At 31.0% G+C, this 18,665-nt stretch overlaps 1 protein-coding gene and 1 non-coding gene across 2 annotated transcripts in view; one reads left to right on the forward strand and one right to left on the reverse strand.

Moving 5' to 3' along the window:
• The window catches only part of LOC115886718 (TATA element modulatory factor), a 37,294-nt gene extending 18,973 nt beyond the window's left edge, over positions 1-18,321 (reverse strand). The window contains 12 exon segments of the mRNA XM_030905991.1: positions 787-1,131; positions 1,305-1,537; positions 4,704-4,851; positions 4,944-5,048; positions 8,536-8,746; positions 9,730-9,922; positions 9,977-10,143; positions 10,361-10,487; positions 10,547-10,667; positions 12,862-13,192; positions 17,431-17,808; positions 17,867-18,321. Of these exon segments, the coding sequence (XP_030761851.1) occupies positions 787-1,131; positions 1,305-1,537; positions 4,704-4,851; positions 4,944-5,048; positions 8,536-8,746; positions 9,730-9,922; positions 9,977-10,143; positions 10,361-10,487; positions 10,547-10,667; positions 12,862-13,192; positions 17,431-17,808; positions 17,867-18,137 (2,630 nt within the window). The 5' untranslated portion in view covers positions 18,138-18,321.
• A 231-nt stretch (positions 18,322-18,552) lies between these two features.
• Positions 18,553-18,644, forward strand: Trnai-uau. Its single transcript is given in 2 exon segments — positions 18,553-18,590; positions 18,609-18,644. It is a non-coding gene; the product is annotated as a tRNA-Ile (tRNA).
• The last annotated feature ends 21 nt before the right edge of the window (positions 18,645-18,665 follow it).

Here is an 18,665-nt window from a genome sequence, read left to right on the forward strand (position 1 = left end):
AGGAATAATTATGTTTTCCATGTATTCTACAACATATTTATTAATCAGTAGTATCTAACTAGCGTGACGTCATAAATCTCGCTCCGTGGCTGTTCTATTAGAGACGGCATTAGTCTAATATTTAGAAGTGTCAAAAGCTGATGACATTTTACTTTTGTCAATTATGACATTTCGTGTTGATTTTTGCAAGAAGAGGAAGAACTGTCACTTGTTTTATTATTTTCCTTTTCTATTTCATGAAAGTAAAAAGAGTTACCTATCTGATTCGTTCAGGCACTCAATTTAAAGAATATCAGTAACTTTTTTGACAGAGGGATTTTATATTTGACATGTTGGTAAAAAATAACGGTCAAAATTCAAAGTTATTCATTTTATAGACTATACCGTTTAATTCCATATACAGAACTACTATGAATGTTATTCTTTTCACTGATATAAGATAATGATCGCAAAATTTATTTTTAGTGAAAATATTTGCTAACAAAAAATGCTGTTTATGAAAAATAATATACAGGATGGTTGAACATTGCTATAAGTATAAAATTACATATTCAGATATTAGTAAATTTTAACTTTTTTTTTTCGATTTTTGTTTATGTGACGAAGCACTGTGCGACGCTCCAAAGACCCATCATTGTTACCACTTTTCGTGACGCGTATCTTGATGCTAGCTTGTCACGTGTCACATCAATCCTTACTGCCAGCGCGCGTAAAGAAGTTTCACTTCAAAAATCACGGTATCAGTTAACTGTGCGATTTAAAAATCACAACGCCGCTCATCCTTACCTCAGATCATCCAGCTGATTGATCACTTCCTCGTTCTGAGACTCTGTCATTTTCTTCTCATTTTCCAAGCTCTCCAAGTGCTGCTGTTTGGCCAGCAGTTCCGAAGCAGTTTTATTTTTTTCGGACAGTTCTTTCTTGGCCGCGTCTAGCGATTTTTTGGTCGTATCGTATTTCTGAGTTAAATCATCGAGTTGGCTTTTGAGTTTCATCATTTCCGACTCAAGTTTTTTGTTTTTCGTCGTTAAATTGTGAACGGCCTCGATTTGGGTGCGTTCCACGTCTTCTTTAGCGGAGAGGGATTTCTTTAAGCGGTCGGTTTCAAGAGAAAGATTCTCATTAGTTTCCCTGTAAAAAAATTATAAAAAAATATATTAAATAAGGACTGTGCTAATTTTTATCACATTTTTATGCGACACCCTGTAATATATCTACGAATTAATATCAAAAAGTTTTCTAAACAGCTTGAAAACTGTTGAATTATTCTTTGACATAAATGTCATAACCAAACGGACACTTACTTCAAATGTTTAATGGTTGCTTCGTGTTCTTTCTCCTTTGCGCGCAATTTTTTGATAATATTGCAGTGTTGCAACTGTTGTTTCGATAATTTTTCGCCCTCTTGTCTCAGTTCTTTGATCAGGTCTTCTTTTTCTGAAATGGCGGATTCCATTTCGTTTTTGCTCATACGTGCGGCAACGTCTAACTTGGCTTGATCTAACTGTTTTCTCAGTGTATCTTTTTCTCGGATTGCCTAAAAATATATCAAGATTATACATTTTTGAATTTTATTCTATTAATTTTCCAAAAAAGGTGGATTATACGGGGTGTTTCAAAAAACATGTGCCATCTCTCGTGGGGAGATTCCTCACGTAAAATTAAAATTTATTTTTCATATCAACATAGGTCCGATTCTGCTTTGTTTCGTAGCTACAGGGTGTTGATTTATAATAGTTTTCTTCCAAGTACTTTTAGTAATTTGAATGAAGTTTTGAGGTTAAAAGTTACTATAAGTGCTACATATTTTAATGCTAAAAAAATGTTGATAAATTAACCAGGGACGTGCATATGGGTTATCACAGGAATATTTTTCAAAAAAAAAACATGTGCGCCACTGACTTTTATTCTTTTGATATCAAAATTGTGTGTGCCGTTTAATGCCAAGAGTTAGTTCTTGACATTTTGTCGAATTCGGCCTCCTTGATGAGATAAACACAATTTTATTAATCACAATATCACAATTAATAAAATTAAAATAAAAATAAAATTAATACTATATTATATATTTTACCTAATTTATTATTAAATATTATTACTATTAGTTATTATTACTCTTAGTAACAACCTACAGTAATTTCAAATAAAAAAATAATGGTATTTAAAATAATTACAAAAAATTTAATTTTAAAAAGTTTTAACATCCTGTAACTCTAAAACTATGCATTTCCATACCCATGTTTATAGGAACTTTTTTTCATATTTTTTGATGAGCAATCAATGCGTGCTTATTTAAAACTTTCGCAAGTTATTGATATTAAAATTTTTAAAGGTTGCTATTAGACTTGGATCAAGGCAAATAAAATTCCGTTTATCACATCAAGGAGGCCAAAATCGACAAACTACCAAGAGACAACTTTTAATCGGCATTAAACTGCTTACAATATTTCGCTAACAAGAGAAAAAAAAGTCTGTGGCGTACATGCTTTTTTTAGAAAAATATTCCAGTGATAACCCATATGCACGTCCCTGGTGGATATGTCGACACTTTTGTAACTTTAAAATATGTCGCATTTATAGCAACTTTTACCCTCAAAATTTAATTCAAAACGCTAAAAACACTTGGAAGAAAATGATAATAAATCGAAAAAATATTAAGATTTTAACACCCTATAGCTGCGAAACAACGCAGAATCGGACCTATGTTGATATGAAAAATAAATCTTATTTTTATATGAGGAATCTTGTATGGCACATGTTTTTTGAGACACCCTGTATATGGATTTATTTTTTAAAGATTGTTTTAATTTTGTTTTTTTTTTGTAAAATATCTCACAATGTCCAAGCACATATTTTTCACGCAAAAAATATACGTAAGATAAAACTTAAAAATGTAAACAAAGAAAAACTTCAAGGCTTGTAACTCGTACTAACTTGTAAATAAACAACTGCGATGTTGTCAAATTGTCAAAAGTTGAAAAACTAGTTTTATAAACAAAACATTGATCGGCACAAAAGTTGATAAGGTTCAAATATTATTTTATGTGTGTATATCTTAAAAAATACGACACACTGTATAAGATAGTATAGTCTGTGAAACGAATAACTTTGAATTTGACAGTTCCCGCGGGCTTTTCTAGTGTTAATTTTATTAGGTTAGCAACTTGCGGCCATGCTGACGCAATGCCGTCTCTAATAGAACAGCCTCAGAGCGAGATTTATGACGTCACGCTAGTTAGATACTACGGATTAATAAATATGTTGTAGAATACATGGAAAACATAATAATTCCTCGTATTTATGGTTTGTATTTTAAAAATGATATAGTTTACATGAAATATACATAATATACAGTTAATAAATACAATATATATATACCTATTTATAGTAATAAATACTTTCGCAAATAAACTATGAACCATACAAATGCAGCAAATGTTTTACAATATACAAATAATGAATAGGTACATAAGATAATGGGTAAAATGTAAAATATATTTTAAATTTTGGAGTTTGAAAATCGATCTAATTTAACAAACAACATTCAATGTCTACTACTTACTATGACTGAAATCGTACTCCACAGTTAATGTAGATAGTTTTAGTGTTAAGAATAATAATTTAAAAAAATACGTGGGCATCTTTTGACAAGTTTATATTAGTTTATTAATTGCAGTAAACATTATGGTGTGTGGTGTGAATATTTTATATGTAATTTTTTGGATTATATTCGACATTATTTTTATTCATATGACAACACTGATAAAGGCTATGATGTTTTTTTTTTTTTTTTAAACCACGTTTTTTAACCCAAAAAAAAATAATGAAAAAACAAATGAAAACTTAATCAGCGTTTTTCCCGAACCTAAATCCCAAGAAAATCAAAAATTTTAGAATAATTATACATATAAAATGACTGCGATCTTTATTATAGCCATCGCTGCCGCCTTTTTCTATGATATTGTATTATTTGCAAATATAATATTTCGAACATTGATACTTGCAAAATATGCATATACATTTTGTGAATACAAATAATAATACATCACTATTAGTAGATATTGAATGTTTTTTTGTTAAATTATATCGATTTTCAAACCCCAAAATTTAAAATATATTTTACATTTTACCCATTATCTTATGTACCTATTCATTATTTGTAGGTATATTGTAAAACATTTGCTGCATTTGTATGGTTCATAGTTAATTTGCCAAAGTATTTATTACTATAAATAGGTATATATATTGTATTAATTAACTGTATATTATGTATATTTCATGTACTGTATCATTTTTAAAATACAAACCAAAAATACGAAGAATTATTATTTTTTCCATGTATTCTACAACATATTTATTAATCCGTAGTATCTCACTAGCGTGACGTCATAAATCTCGCTCCGAGGCTGTTCTATTAGAGACGGCATTGGTCTGATATTTAGAAATGTCAAAAGCTGATGACATTTTACTTTTGACAATTGTGTTGATTTCTGCAAGAAGAGGAAGAACTGTCACTTGTTTTATTATTTTCCTTTTCTATTTCACGAAAGTAAAAAGAGTTACCTGTCTGATTCGTTCAGGCACTCAATTTAAAGAATATCAGTAACTTTTTTGATAGAGGGATTTTATATTTGCCCTGTTGGTAAAAAATAACGGTCAAAATTCAAAGTTATTCATTTTATAGACTATAGCAGTAATTCTACCTGTTGAAATTTCTTCTCTAAAGCTGACAGTCTTTGAGTATACTCCTCAGTTACTTGAGTTACATCGGCTGATTGGAGCTGCTGCGTTAAGACACAGTCCAGCTGCGTCTTCAGGTCACTGTTTTGCTCTTGAAGCTCAACATTTCTCCTAAAGAAGAATCCATTTCAACAAAATAAATCTTTTTTTTTTAATTTTTATTTTACTTTTTCTTATATTTTTTATTTTTTTAAGAGATTTACCTGTTCATATCAATGAGTTTCGATTCCCTCGATTCCAAAATTTCTGTCATTTCAGATACCCTTTTCAAAAGTTTGTCAATGTCAACGTTATTATGAGAATCGTCACTAAAAACGTCATATTTTTATATTATTATTATTTAAATTAAGAATAATAAGTGAACAATCCACATATACAGGGTAACACAAATAGATATAGATCATACCAAATAAACTTTTAGTCACGTGATTAAGCTTGACCGGCACAGCGTTGCCCGCTTTTACATATTTTCTTTTAATCTAAATATTTTAGGAAACAAAAATAAATTAATTATAAATACATAAACAGATATTATTTACATCAAGAAAACTCACCTTCTTAACACCACTTAAGGGACATAAAGAGCCATTACTACCGTTTTCCCGTTCAAAATATTCTAATAAAATTGCGATGAGTTTTTCCGGCTATTAAGCTATCTTGTACACTTCGCACTAAAGAAGTTCTAAAGAGGACAGTGTTCGATTGCAAGCTCTGTTAGTAAATATTTCCCAAGTAGCAAAAAGAAATTCTGAAAGGATTAAATTATTTTATAACAGTCGAATAGCGTTGTCTTAAGGACTGCTTGATTTTATTAAGCGTTTGGTTTCGACCATTCTGTTTTTTAATAAAATTTGTCATATTAAACTATTTTCTAGTGGTTTTTACAACGTATCCTATAACGCATTAAACGATAATTTCTTTTAGTATAATATAACACTTAATAAGACAATGCTATATGATAACAAACATATTATTTTATTAGACTCTTATACCCACCATGTAAGAGTTCTATAATATTCATATAACTAGTAGTCACAAGATCATATAATAGTTACTTAAACTTGTTTTATTAAAGTTGTATTACGTTGTATGACAGAATGTTTTATTGCGTTAAACTACAGTGCTGTATACAACACCAGTTATATAGCCCTATATGATAAAATTGTGCTTAACAAAATAAATTCGCTGTAATATCTGCATTATAAAACTGGTAATGTATAACATAACCTCATTTTAAATTAAATGGTATACCTAGTTATTTATTTTGTTATTGTTGTTGTTGCAAAAGTAATATCTACGTACGAGTATAATCAGTCACAGCTATTATGAATTCTGGACAAAGTTGGAAAAAAGTTAACAAACGCAGTGGTAGTTATAAAGAGCACGTAAGAAAAAACTCCTGGAAATTACGGCAAATAATCCCGAGAATTCCCTGGGTTCCCAAAAGCCAAAATCTCTCAGGTTATCTGGCTTCTTCAAAGCATTGTTGCCACGTTGATGTAAAAGTTTTACTGTAGTAATGTTTGTATTGTTTTATTGTTGTTTTTCCAAGTCCTTAGGTTGCCGCTCACTCGTCGGGCACGCATGAAATGCATTGCGTGCATGAATCCATGAAAATCTGATCATGTTTGTTTGTTTAAATACTAATCAAATGAGATTTGGCAACATCTATTTGTCACAAATCTCAATATGTCCAAAATAGTTCTATAGTGCCTGGAAATTCTGCGTAATGATAGATATTTATCCTATACCGTTTTATTTTACAACAAAGACTTATTTAAGGGATTCATTTATAATAAAATGGTTGCATTATAATTCGCCATGTTTAAGGCAGAATTTTTGTTTGGCCTATGGCCGCCATTATATGAAGCAAAATTAAAAACATCAAAATAAATTGTAAAATGTTATTTTTGAGAACTATTTTGTGATAAGATTCCCACATACAGTAATAAAGTGTTTAATTAAATTAAAAACAAGAATTTTTGAAAATTTTATTTTATTTTATTGTTTAAATTTATACGTAAACCTTAATCGAAATGAAAGCGCTTAATAATAATTTTTATAATAATAAATAATAAATTTTTTGCCAAATACATACCTATAATCTACCAGTAAAATTTTCGGCGCAACAAAAATTGTCCCTAATTTTCAAACCCTATTAATGATTTTTTATATTACATATTTCTTGTACCTTCTAGCTCTAGCCGCCATTTTCATTGTCGAGTAGTCTCCTTTTTAACAATCCACATCCTCTAGATTCATTTTACGACACGCTTAAAATATAATTTGCTCCTAATATTCTTCGGTAAAAAATAAAATACTCTTTTACCTCGCTAAATGATCAAATATTTTTATTGTTCTGTTTCTTAGATGTGACCACGTAATACACAATAAAACTAGTTTTATAATAGTTATATAACGCTGTGTAAAATAGTTGCATAAGAGTTGTATACCCTTTTTATAGAACTTCTATACTACTAAACGGTTGTATAAAAATGGGCCTTTTTTGGTTGTAAAGCTATCATATTACGGTCTTATAGCACGTTATATGAATTGAGGTATCCTATAAAAATTATCACATATGCGTTTATACAGCCTTTATAAAATAAAATTTGCTACTTGGGTTTAAGCTTAAAGTATCACAACACAATTCATTTAAACCAAAAACTCGTAATTCAAAACTAAAGTGTCAAACCGAATGACAATGTCAGGAAATAAATATATAAATGTGGCAATTTGACATTTTTTTACAGCAGAGCTACCACCTGAATCCACAGCGGGAAATTTAAATTCCAGTTAGTCAGGCCGACGCCGAATATGTTGCCATAGTTGGCAACAATGAATTCAATAATCGCGCCCTCGATGACGTAACTAAAAGTTTAATTGGCATCGCTTAAAAAATACATATGGTGCTTTTTCTGAACAATGGATCACCCTGTATATAGGTTTATTATTTTCTTTGAATAAGAAGACTAAGGAAGGAGCATAATACTATCCGTGTATTCATGCATGGTGGGCGGAAAAAGGACTCTAGGGTGGGGATCCTTGACAGTTTTGTTTGACGATTCATTTGACACATTTGAATTTGATTTGAAATTTTGTGGATTTGTCAGTCTTTACGGAGCTTATTTTATGTATTTTATTATTTATTCTACTACTGATAGTTGTATAAAGGTAGTAAATCTAGACGGAAATTGTGGCAGAACTTAAATTAACAGTGACACTATCGCGATTTATCGAAAAAGATTCTAAAATAGTTGGTTGTGTAGCGTGCGGTAGATCTCGGCAAAAATCGAGTGAAATAATGGAACAACTTTTCGCTAGTAAGTGACTATATAATATACATAAGTGTAGTAAACCGATCATTTATGAAACTCACTTAAATTAACTAATTATATATTTTTTCTTGCATTTTTGCTTTTATTTACTACTTGTCAAAGATTAGATGTCAAAGAATTTAGATACGTCAATTTGACTTACCTGCTTCAGTAGCGTATCGGATGTTTGTGTTAATAAATAATTATTAAAACTTATCTATTTTTATTATAATAATATGTTTTTATAACAATTTTAATATTTATTCACAACGTAAAATAAAAATAAAAATTATTGAGTCTACCCCACGTCTACCCTACATCATAGTTTTACATTTTTTAAATAAAATTAGAACGGCACTGATAAACCGGAATTTAAGTCGGCCATATTTGAGTGCCATCGCGGTGGACCTAAGATTTTTGATATGCTCCTTCCTTAGTCTTCTTATTCAAAGATTATTTTATATATGGACGGTCCTACCTGATGCTGGAAGCCTCAGATAACTCCCGGTTATGGCCTTTAACCTTTTTGATCGCCATTTTGTGAATCAAATCGACGGCAGATTCGGCCGATTTGGCCTTCAGTAAATTCTTTTTTGCTGGACTTTGCCTGCTCTGTGTACTGCTAGAATCACCGTTTGGACTTGAAATTATTTCAATGTCCGAAGAAGTGGTAGTTTCCAGTTCATCACCTATTTTTAATGTTAAGTAGTTCACATAAATCAAAGTCTCATATTATTGTAATCTTCTTATTTAATTCTAAAAGTACCAAACGATCGAAAAAAAAAACGGCGTCACGGACAGCTGGGGAATGACAATCGATGATAATTTTGGAGAGGTCAAGCCCTAGACGTCATTTACTTAGCCTGTACTCTTCTTTACTTTTTAATGACTGCTACTTGGCCTTAAGAAGGTTGGAATTTATTTTTATATTGTGGAAAAATGATTTTTAAATGGTGTAGTTTAGTTAAATTCAAGAAAAAAAAATCTTTTGGTAATAGATTTATGTGTCTGGGAACGTTCTATCCTTTTTTAATCTTTAATAATAATTAGTGTTAATTTTTGAGAAGTTTTATGTCAATTGCCCTCGTCAAAATTATTATGGATTGTCATTCCCCAGCCGTCTTTCACGCCGTTTTTTTTTCGATCATACGGTATTATTATACCGATCTGGTCATCGAAACTGCGTGGTCTGCATTTTAACATGCGAGACAGTGACGTCGACAGCTTAATGGAAAACCAAATGCATTAAAAAGAGATAAAAGTTGGGTTGACACGTTTCTTTTACGCGGTATTGCCGGATTTTGCGTGGAAATTTCAAACCGCACAAGTAGGGGTTTACGAAAAATGTTGTATCTAGAGTTTAGGAACTTTATTTTTCACAATTAGTTACAGCATTTTACTACAGCTGTAGTAGATTATATTTAGCATAGATATGTTATTTTCATTTTAGTAGTAGGTATACATTATTTTTTTCGACGCCCATTTTCCTACAAACGTAAAAACCGGCAACACTGTATGCCGCTTTTTATTATGTCTCTCTGTCTGTCAACCGGTCATTTATATTTATTTCTGTCGCACGGATTAAAATACAGACCACGCAGATAAGCGACCAGGGCTAGAATATTCTTAATTTTATTAATTAAATTACACAGAAAAAACGGATAATACTTACACGAAGTGTGGCAAGAGGTGTGATCCGATTCGATTTTAACCAAATCCGACTTTTCAGAACTCATGGGAGAATTTTCCCTGTGCACTACCTCGATTTGAGACGACGTGGCAACACTGTCCAGCGAACTGGCCTTATCCGAAAAGTCAGGACCGGCTTCGGGAGTGTTTTTAGCCGATTCTGGAGATTTTTCAACCTAAAATTATCACAAAGAAATGATAGAAAAATAAATATAATTTGTACGAATTACCATAGCATCAGCAATCATTTTCTTTAAATACGTAGAATTGCTGCTAGCTTCAGTTGTAGTGCTTGTTGTTTCGCTACTGCTATCCATAAGATTTTCTTGTGTCTCAATTAAAGTTCTATCAGATTGCGATCCATCGTCCGTAGAAGTGTCCAGTTGATTTTCCGAACCTATACGAGGTGTCTCATAAATATGTGATACAAAAATCTTAAGAAAAAATCCAAATTTTCAATATATTTTTTTGCGATAAAAAAAGAACCTTTTAGGCGTGCTTCTGGGGTGGATATATGCTATCAGTTAAAAATATTTACATTTATTTAAACCAAAGAACTGTATAAAAGACACAAATAATTTGTAACATTTGTAACAACAAAAAAATATTTCTACCTGAACTCCTTAAATTTTCCTCATCCTGTGGAATGTCTATGACGTTTGTTTTCTCTAAAATCTTTGGTATGTCTTGTTTATTTACCGAATGCGGCTGAGTGTCGATTAACATTTGATTGTGATTGACCTAGACAACATAAAATAATGACATATAAAGTCATCAGATAAAGACATTTTAAAACATACTTGAGTCAAAGGTAAATGCATACTCCTACTAGGAGCCCTAGTAATTGCCTCGGTAGTACTAAAGCTTCTCTCAGGACTCAGAGTTCCTGTATCGCTTCCAATTGTTTCATTAAAATCAGGTCTAAAATAGAGATGGGATTTTTCCGATTTGTATATCGATAACTATCGAAAGTTAACCTAATCGAATAACAATAGCCGACTGTAAATTATCGATATATCGAAATTTGATTTTGTAAGTATATTTTTGTATTTATATTTTCCTATACAGGGTGGCCCATCGAAAACGTTCCGCAAGACATAACGGCCAGGATATTTTTTTTTCAAAAAATCCAAAATCCAAAAAATTATGTTGGAAATATAGAGAATAGAAAGCTCTTTTCATTGTGGTGCCACTTGACCCCCCTATCCATTTGAAAAAAAGTTGGGGGATGACACCCCCGCTGAAGGGGTTGAAGATTTTGCAATCGTTTTTGGGGCAAAATTGTCCCCCTCACAAACAAAATTGACGTGTTTTTGGATTTTCTGAAAAAAAATTACCCTGCCCGTTATGCCTTGCAGAACGGTTTCGATGGGCCACCCTGTATAATACTAGATATTTACTATTAGGGATGGGATATTTTGCGAAACTATCGATAATTATCATCAATAGTTTTATCGATAAATCGATAACTATCGGTAATTCGATATTTTGATAATTATATTGTTATATCGAAATATTGTATTGGCAATAGACGATATAACATTGGCAATAATTATTGGCAATTCGATAGTTATCATTATTAATTGTCAATATATCGACATGAAATATATCGATAGATGAATTGCGATAACTTATCGATAGGTAAAACCCATTATCGCCCATCCCTACTTATGATTAGGAATGTTTTTTTTTTCAGTTAAATTGATAACTAACGATAATAAAATTATCGATATATCGAAGAGCAATAAGTAACTTCAAAATTATCGATACATGGAGAGTTATCTATAAACCGATATCTATCAGTTATCGATAGTTGAATTACGATAACATATCGATAGAGAAAATCCATTATCGTCCATTCCTAGTCTAAAAGCAATAATTCACACAAATACAGGGTGGCTCACCTCATTCGCCTCGGTTGATTATACGAAAACGGAAAGATGTAGAAACAACATATTCTATGGGTATATGTGGGATGGCAATGTGCATAATTTAAAATTATTTTGAAATGTACAGGGTATGTCAGAACTAGGATCCACACCAAAGTTATATTTTTTCTTATGAAACACCCGGTATTTTATTTCATATTTGGATCCTTGGACACAAAATAAGGCATTTATTATAAGGGTTAAATATATTTACAAGCTTTGGTTTCTGAGATTTAAAGAAATATAAATATGCATGCTATAATAAAAAAGATTGTCAACACTCTGTACATTGTTTTTCAAAATTAATTCTTGTGCTGACTTTTAAGCCAAAGAAATAAACTTTACTGAAAAATTTGATTGTTTCGTTTAATATATACAGGGGTTTCAAAAATTGTTGGTCTATTTTAAATATTTTTTTTAAATAAAAACTTCATTATTTCAAATACAACACCCTGTATTTTTTTAAATATATCGAAGTAGACTCAAATGCTCTTTCAAACTATATTAGGGTTTTGTTTTATTGAAAAATCGCTTTTTATTCAAAATCTGAGCTAGATAGATATAGGAGTCCCTAATATAGTTTGAAAGAGCATTTGAATCTGCTTCGATCTATTTTAAGAAATACAGGGTGTTGTATTTGAAATAACGAAGTTTTTATGTAAAATAAATCTTTAAAATATATCAGCAATTTTTGGTAACCCTGTATAAATTTCAGGAAGCAATAACATTTTTCAGTAAAATTTATTTCTCTACCTTTAAACTCAGCACAAGAATTAATTCTGAAAAGTAACGTACAGGGTGTTAATAATCTATTCTATTGTAGCATGCATATTTAAATATCTTTAAATATCTCAGAAACCATAGTTTTTAAACATATTTATCCCATATAATAAATGCCTTTTTTGGGTCCAAGAATCCAAAAATGTTATAAAATACCGGGTGTTCAATAAGAAAAAGTATAACTTTGATATAGATCTTAGTTCTGAAACGGCCTGTATATTTCAAAATAATTTTAAATTGTGCACATTACCTCACGTTTTCGTATAATCAACCGAGGCGAATGAGGTGCGCCACCCTGTATAGTCTGTCCAGTAAAGGAATATACAATTTTGACAGATCACGTGCAAAAAACGACAGCAAATTAATTTTATATTTGAATTATATATCATACAGATTTATTACTTTACCTGTTGTACGTATCTTTAAGCATTTTTTGAGGCTTCGAATGAATGTTAAAGGCCGTATCCAAAACAGTAGCCGATGTACTTTCGGAAATCGAAGTATACGACATCGTGTCCTCGGCAATGCTGGTTTCATCCTGGTCTTCCGGTATAATCTCTACGCTTTCCGGCGATATTTTTACATCGATACAGGGTGAATCAACAGGGGAAACAAACTCGTCAGTTTCTTCGGAACATTTTTCACTTGTCGTGGTGTCTGAACTGATTATTTCTACCGAACTTGGACTAGCTAAACTGTCACCCAGTACTTCGACCGATTCCGATATTTGTTTAGAACCTTCAAAGTAACAGTATAAAATGATTTTATATGGTCTAATTTATAGAGAAATATGAATGTTTATTATTATTATAACTAGTGATGTAATGACATTAAGCCAAAATAGCAACAAAAATATTAAAAAAAAAACAGTCAAAAACCAAGTCAAGTAATAAAAAACATATACAGATTGTTAACTGGACGGTTGCTTATTGGGGAACAGAATGGCAACACTGCCTATAGAGAAATATGAATGTTTATTATTATTATAACTAGTGATGTAATGACATTAAGCCAAAATAGCATAAAAAATAGTAAAAAAAAACAGTCAAAAACCAAGTCAAGTAATAAAAAAACATATACAGATTGTTAACTGGACGGTTGCTTATTGGGGAACAGAATGGCAACACTGCCTATAGAGAAATATGAATGTTTATTATTATTATAACTAGTGATGTAATGACATTAAGCCAAAATAGCAACAAAAATAGTAAAAAAAAAACAGTCAAAAACCAAGTCAAGTAATAAAAAAACATATACAGATTGTTAACTGGACGGTTGCTTATTGGGGGAACAGAATGGCAACACTGCCTATAGAGAAATATGAATGTTTATTATTATTATAACTAGTGATGTAATGACATTAAGCCAAAATAGCAACAAAAATAGTAAAAAAACAGTCAAAAACCAAGTCAAGTAATAAAAAAAACATATACAGATTGTTAACTGGACGGTTGCTTATTGGGGAACAGAATGGCAACACTGCCTATAGAGAAATATGAATGTTTATTATTATTATAACTAGTGATGTAATGACATTAAGCCAAAATAGCAACAAAATAGTAAAAAAACAGTCAAAAACCAAGTCAAGTAATAAAAAACATATACAGATTGTTAACTGGACGGTTGCTTATTGGGGAACAGAATGGCAACACTGCCTATAGAGAAATATGAATGTTTATTATTATTATTATAACTAGTGATGTAATGACATTAAGCCAAAATAGCAACAAAAAATAGTAAAAAAACAGTCAAAAACCAAGTCAAGTAATAAAAAAAACATATACAGATTGTTAACTGGACGGTTGCTTATTGGGGAACAGAATGGCAACACTGCCTATAGAGAAATATGAATGTTTATTATTATTATAACTAGTGATGTAATGACATTAAGCCAAAATAGCAACAAAAATAGTAAAAAAAAAACAGTCAAAAACCAAGTCAAGTAATAAAAAAACATATACAGATTGTTAACTGGACGGTTGCTTATTGGGGAACAGAATGGCAACACTGCCTATAGAGAAATATGAATGTTTATTATTATTATAACTAGTGATGTAATGACATTAAGCCAAAATAGCAACAAAAATAGTAAAAAAAAACAGTCAAAAACCAAGTCAAGTAATAAAAAAAACATATACAGATTGTTAACTGGACGGTTGCTTATTGGGGAACAGAATGGCAACACTGCCTATAGAGAAATATGAATGTTTATTATTATTATAACTAGTGATGTAATGACATTAAGCCAAAATAGCAACAAAAATAGTAAAAAAAAACAGTCAAAACCCAAGTCAAGTAATAAAAAAACATATACAGATTGTTAACTGGACGGTTACTTATTGGGGAACAGAATGGCAACACTGCCTACATTCCAAATGACATAAGCTGAGCTGCCGACTCGTCCCGTCGCGACGTCTCTCGACAAGCGGGACGAGGTTGCCATATTTCAACCAAAAAGCTCTTGCCGCGAGTAATAAACAAATTAACAACCTGTATACCAATTACATATATAGATAAAAGTATTTAAAATTGTTTATATATACAGGGTCCGGCTATAGTGCGTCGGGCATATGTAGCTCCTAGAATAAAAAAAAATCGGAATTTTGCTTAAGTGCAAGCTTAAAGTATGTACTAGGATCTAGGACTAGGATGTATTATCTATAATCTTAAATCATACAGGATGTTCAAAGTTCTTCTTATTTTTTTAATAGATGGAGAATTAAAAATGAACATTTTTTGTATTTAGATTATTTCAAAATTTTAACGGTTTCTCAGATATTCGCTGTTTTTTATATTGTTTACGGAAAATATTCATTTTTTAATTCTCCATTTGGGTCAACTTTCGTTTAGCTGAAATCAGTTATTAGAAAAAAAAAACTGTCTTTAAAAAGCTACTGTGAACCACGCAAAACACAAATTTTCCTGCGGAAATCAGTTAGCTGAAATCAGTTATATCCTTGTTTATTTATTCTTAAAGTTGCCCAACCGACTAGACAAATTGTGCTGCCAACTGGAGGATAAATCGTGAACCTTTCGGGGCGGAGTCAAAAATATCGATTTTCGTTATTTTCTTCAGAGTAATGTAATAATATAGCCAGGGTTTCTGCGAACTTTAATAGTGATCAGCATATTAAGAAATTTAAACGAAACTTTTATTTTATTGTAAATTGTGGATTATTTTGCCTGTTATTTTAAGAATTCTAAACCGCATTAACAAAGAAATTATTATTTCGATATGTTGGTACATTATTTATAATTTATGATAATGCTAATTGCTGTTAATTAATATTTAAAAAAAAGTTACATACCTATTTTAATTTGATTTAATGCAGGTTTATAAAAGAATAATTTCATTCTTAGATTATTTTATTCTAAATTGAGTGCTTTACGAATTTTATGATATTTTTTTTGAAAACATGAAACTTTTTACATTTTTGATGCCAACTAATTGGCATGGTATTATTGGTATGAAAATTAGCCTAGAAAGAAAAGAATTGGCTATAACTTGTAATTTTTCGAAAAAAACATATATCTATATCGCTGAAAAGCTTTAAAAATGGCGCTTTTTATGAAGTCATGGCCAACTATGGTTTCCATTTAAAAAAAACATAATGTTTGTGTCATATGTCAAAAATGACAGGCTTTAGAAAAAAGACAGAAAACAGAAATTCATTAGGTATGTGATTATCTACAAACTTTTATCTGAAAACTTTTTGTCTAAAATACCGTATGATCGAATAAAAACGGCTTCAGCGATGGCTATGAAATGACGATCGATGATATTTCCCATATATAATTTTACATAGATATAAAATGACAGCGATCTTCATTTCATAGCCATCGTTGACGCCGTTTTTATTCGATCATACGGTAGATTATAATGGAATTAGAGACAAAGTTTTAAAATAGCCAATATTTGCTTTTTCGAAATATCTAGTAAGCCTTGAATTTCTGCGAAAAATCTGAAAGGCGCATATTTATGACCCCAAAAAACTGCAATTTTTTTCCCATTTAACCGACTCTCTATCTCCAGTAGTTTCCGAGATACCCATAGATATTATTATTTGACTAGATTAATTTGATTAATAAAACTCGATTAATTTAATTTAAAATAAATTTGATCAGATTTTTTTTTCGTATATTCTGCTACCAGAAAACCAAAATTATATGATAACGCACATTTCAACGAAGTTGAAGGAAGATATAGTGTATATAACAGATTTCAGCTAAACGAAAGTTGAGCCCTCCATTTATTAAAAAAATAATATACAGTGTGATCCATTTAAAAAAAAACAAAAAAAAAATATTTTATATTTTAGAAAGTTTGGCGTAGAATTTTGAACACCCTGAGTGATTCAAGATAACGATATTTATAGCAAAGTAAGTATACACCATCTGAAGTAAATACCTAATATAGTTTTGATTTTAGGACAGTTCTTTGTATTTATGTGATAATTTTTTAACAAAGGCTGAAATATGTATATTTTCTATTTATTCGGCTGAAAGGTTGAAAAATGTATATTTTTTATTTATTAACCTCTGCAACTATCAAAATATATTAGGACTACAGGACTAGTCTTAGAACTACATAAATAGATCTGAAAGGAAGCCAAAAATACAATAATATACAGGTTGTTCCATTTAAACAAATCATCCCGATCCACTCATGCTCTTTTGAGCCACCCTATAGAAGTTTCATTTTTTTTTCTTTCTTTTGTTTCAAATGTTCTTAAAATTCTGATTTTTCTAAAGAATAATAAGAAAAAAAACGAGAAAATTCAAAATAAAACCAGATAAAACTTAAAAAACTATCTGATTGATTTTCCCACCTCATTTCTTTGTGTTAATCATAAAGTTACTTGCTACATCTGCTCATTTATTCTTACTGTTTCTTGGAGGACATTCCCCAAAAAAAATTCACAAGCTCATTTTACAACACTAATTATAACCCGTATAATTATTAGACTAGTAATTACCTTGTGCTGAACTTGATACACTTAATCCAGTCGAAGTAACATCAGAATCAGGTGATGTGGTGCATTCTGTACTTCCTGTAAGTACATCTAAACTTTCTGAATTATTCTTACCACTCTCTGTACTAATATATGATAATCGATTAATACTATTTTCTTGTTCTAGTTGCTTATCTGACAAGGGACACAATACACCTAAGACTTTTTCTTCATCTAACTTAGTATTATCTTCCTCCATGGAATGTTCTTCCTCACTGTGCTGGACAACTAATTTACTCTTACTAAAATCCCTCTCATTGTTCGAATCTATTGATTCATTTAGGCTTTCAATCGAAGGAGATTGAGTGTCTTTGGTGTTTTGATTGTCAACAAAAAACGATCCTACAACAATTTAGACATATTTTAACATAAAATAATCAAACTGTCAACGGTTGAATACCTGTAAAACTTCCCCAAATACTAGTTGCGAGTTTATTTTGCTCGGAGGCTTCATTGTAGTGGTCTTTCTGTGTATCTGTTGTTATATTGCCTGATTGTGATATGCCCCAAGTCCCGAAAAAGTCGTCGGGATTGGTGTCGATCGGTGTGTTCGTTGGCACGATATTTTCCGCGTCTTCCTTTATATCGAGAGCCTTATCGATGGTCTTTTGGGCCTCCTTCAGTGCTGATTTGGCAATGTTTGCCAGTGCTCCCGCATTAAACCAACTCATTTTCGTACATTATTTCGTAAAATATTCGGTTAGTAACGACTGAAATTGGCGATACCACTCGCGAACATCAATTTCGGAATCGGAAATTGCTTAATTTCGATAAATGTTAGTCAAAATTATTTGTTTTGTTGTCTCATTTCAGATTTCCGACCACTTCCACAATTGGAACTGTCAAAAGTGTCAGATATCAGCTGATGACGAGAATTCAAAAATGTTTTGCCAGGTTATAAGATTATTACGTGAATTATCTAATCTGTGTATTTCTCTGCATTATGTAGAGTGAAAATTAGAGTTAGCAATGTCCTGGTTATTATTAGGTAATAATGTCAAGAAGAGTTAAAAAATTTAAAGAAAACAAAAACGATTTGGTACGAGGTTTTTGTTCATATATGGCACTGACGATCTAATTTAACAAGCTCTAGTGGCGCAATTGGTTAGCGCACGGTACTTATAAGACAGTAGTCGTGAGCGATGCCGGGGTTGTGAGTTCGAGCCTCACCTAGAGCAACTTTTTTATTTTTTTTTCTT

Source organism: Sitophilus oryzae, unplaced genomic scaffold, assembly GCF_002938485.1.
Source record: "Sitophilus oryzae breed Bouriz unplaced genomic scaffold, Soryzae_2.0 scaffold_494_pilon_pilon, whole genome shotgun sequence".
NCBI lineage: Eukaryota > Metazoa > Arthropoda > Insecta > Coleoptera > Curculionidae > Sitophilus > Sitophilus oryzae.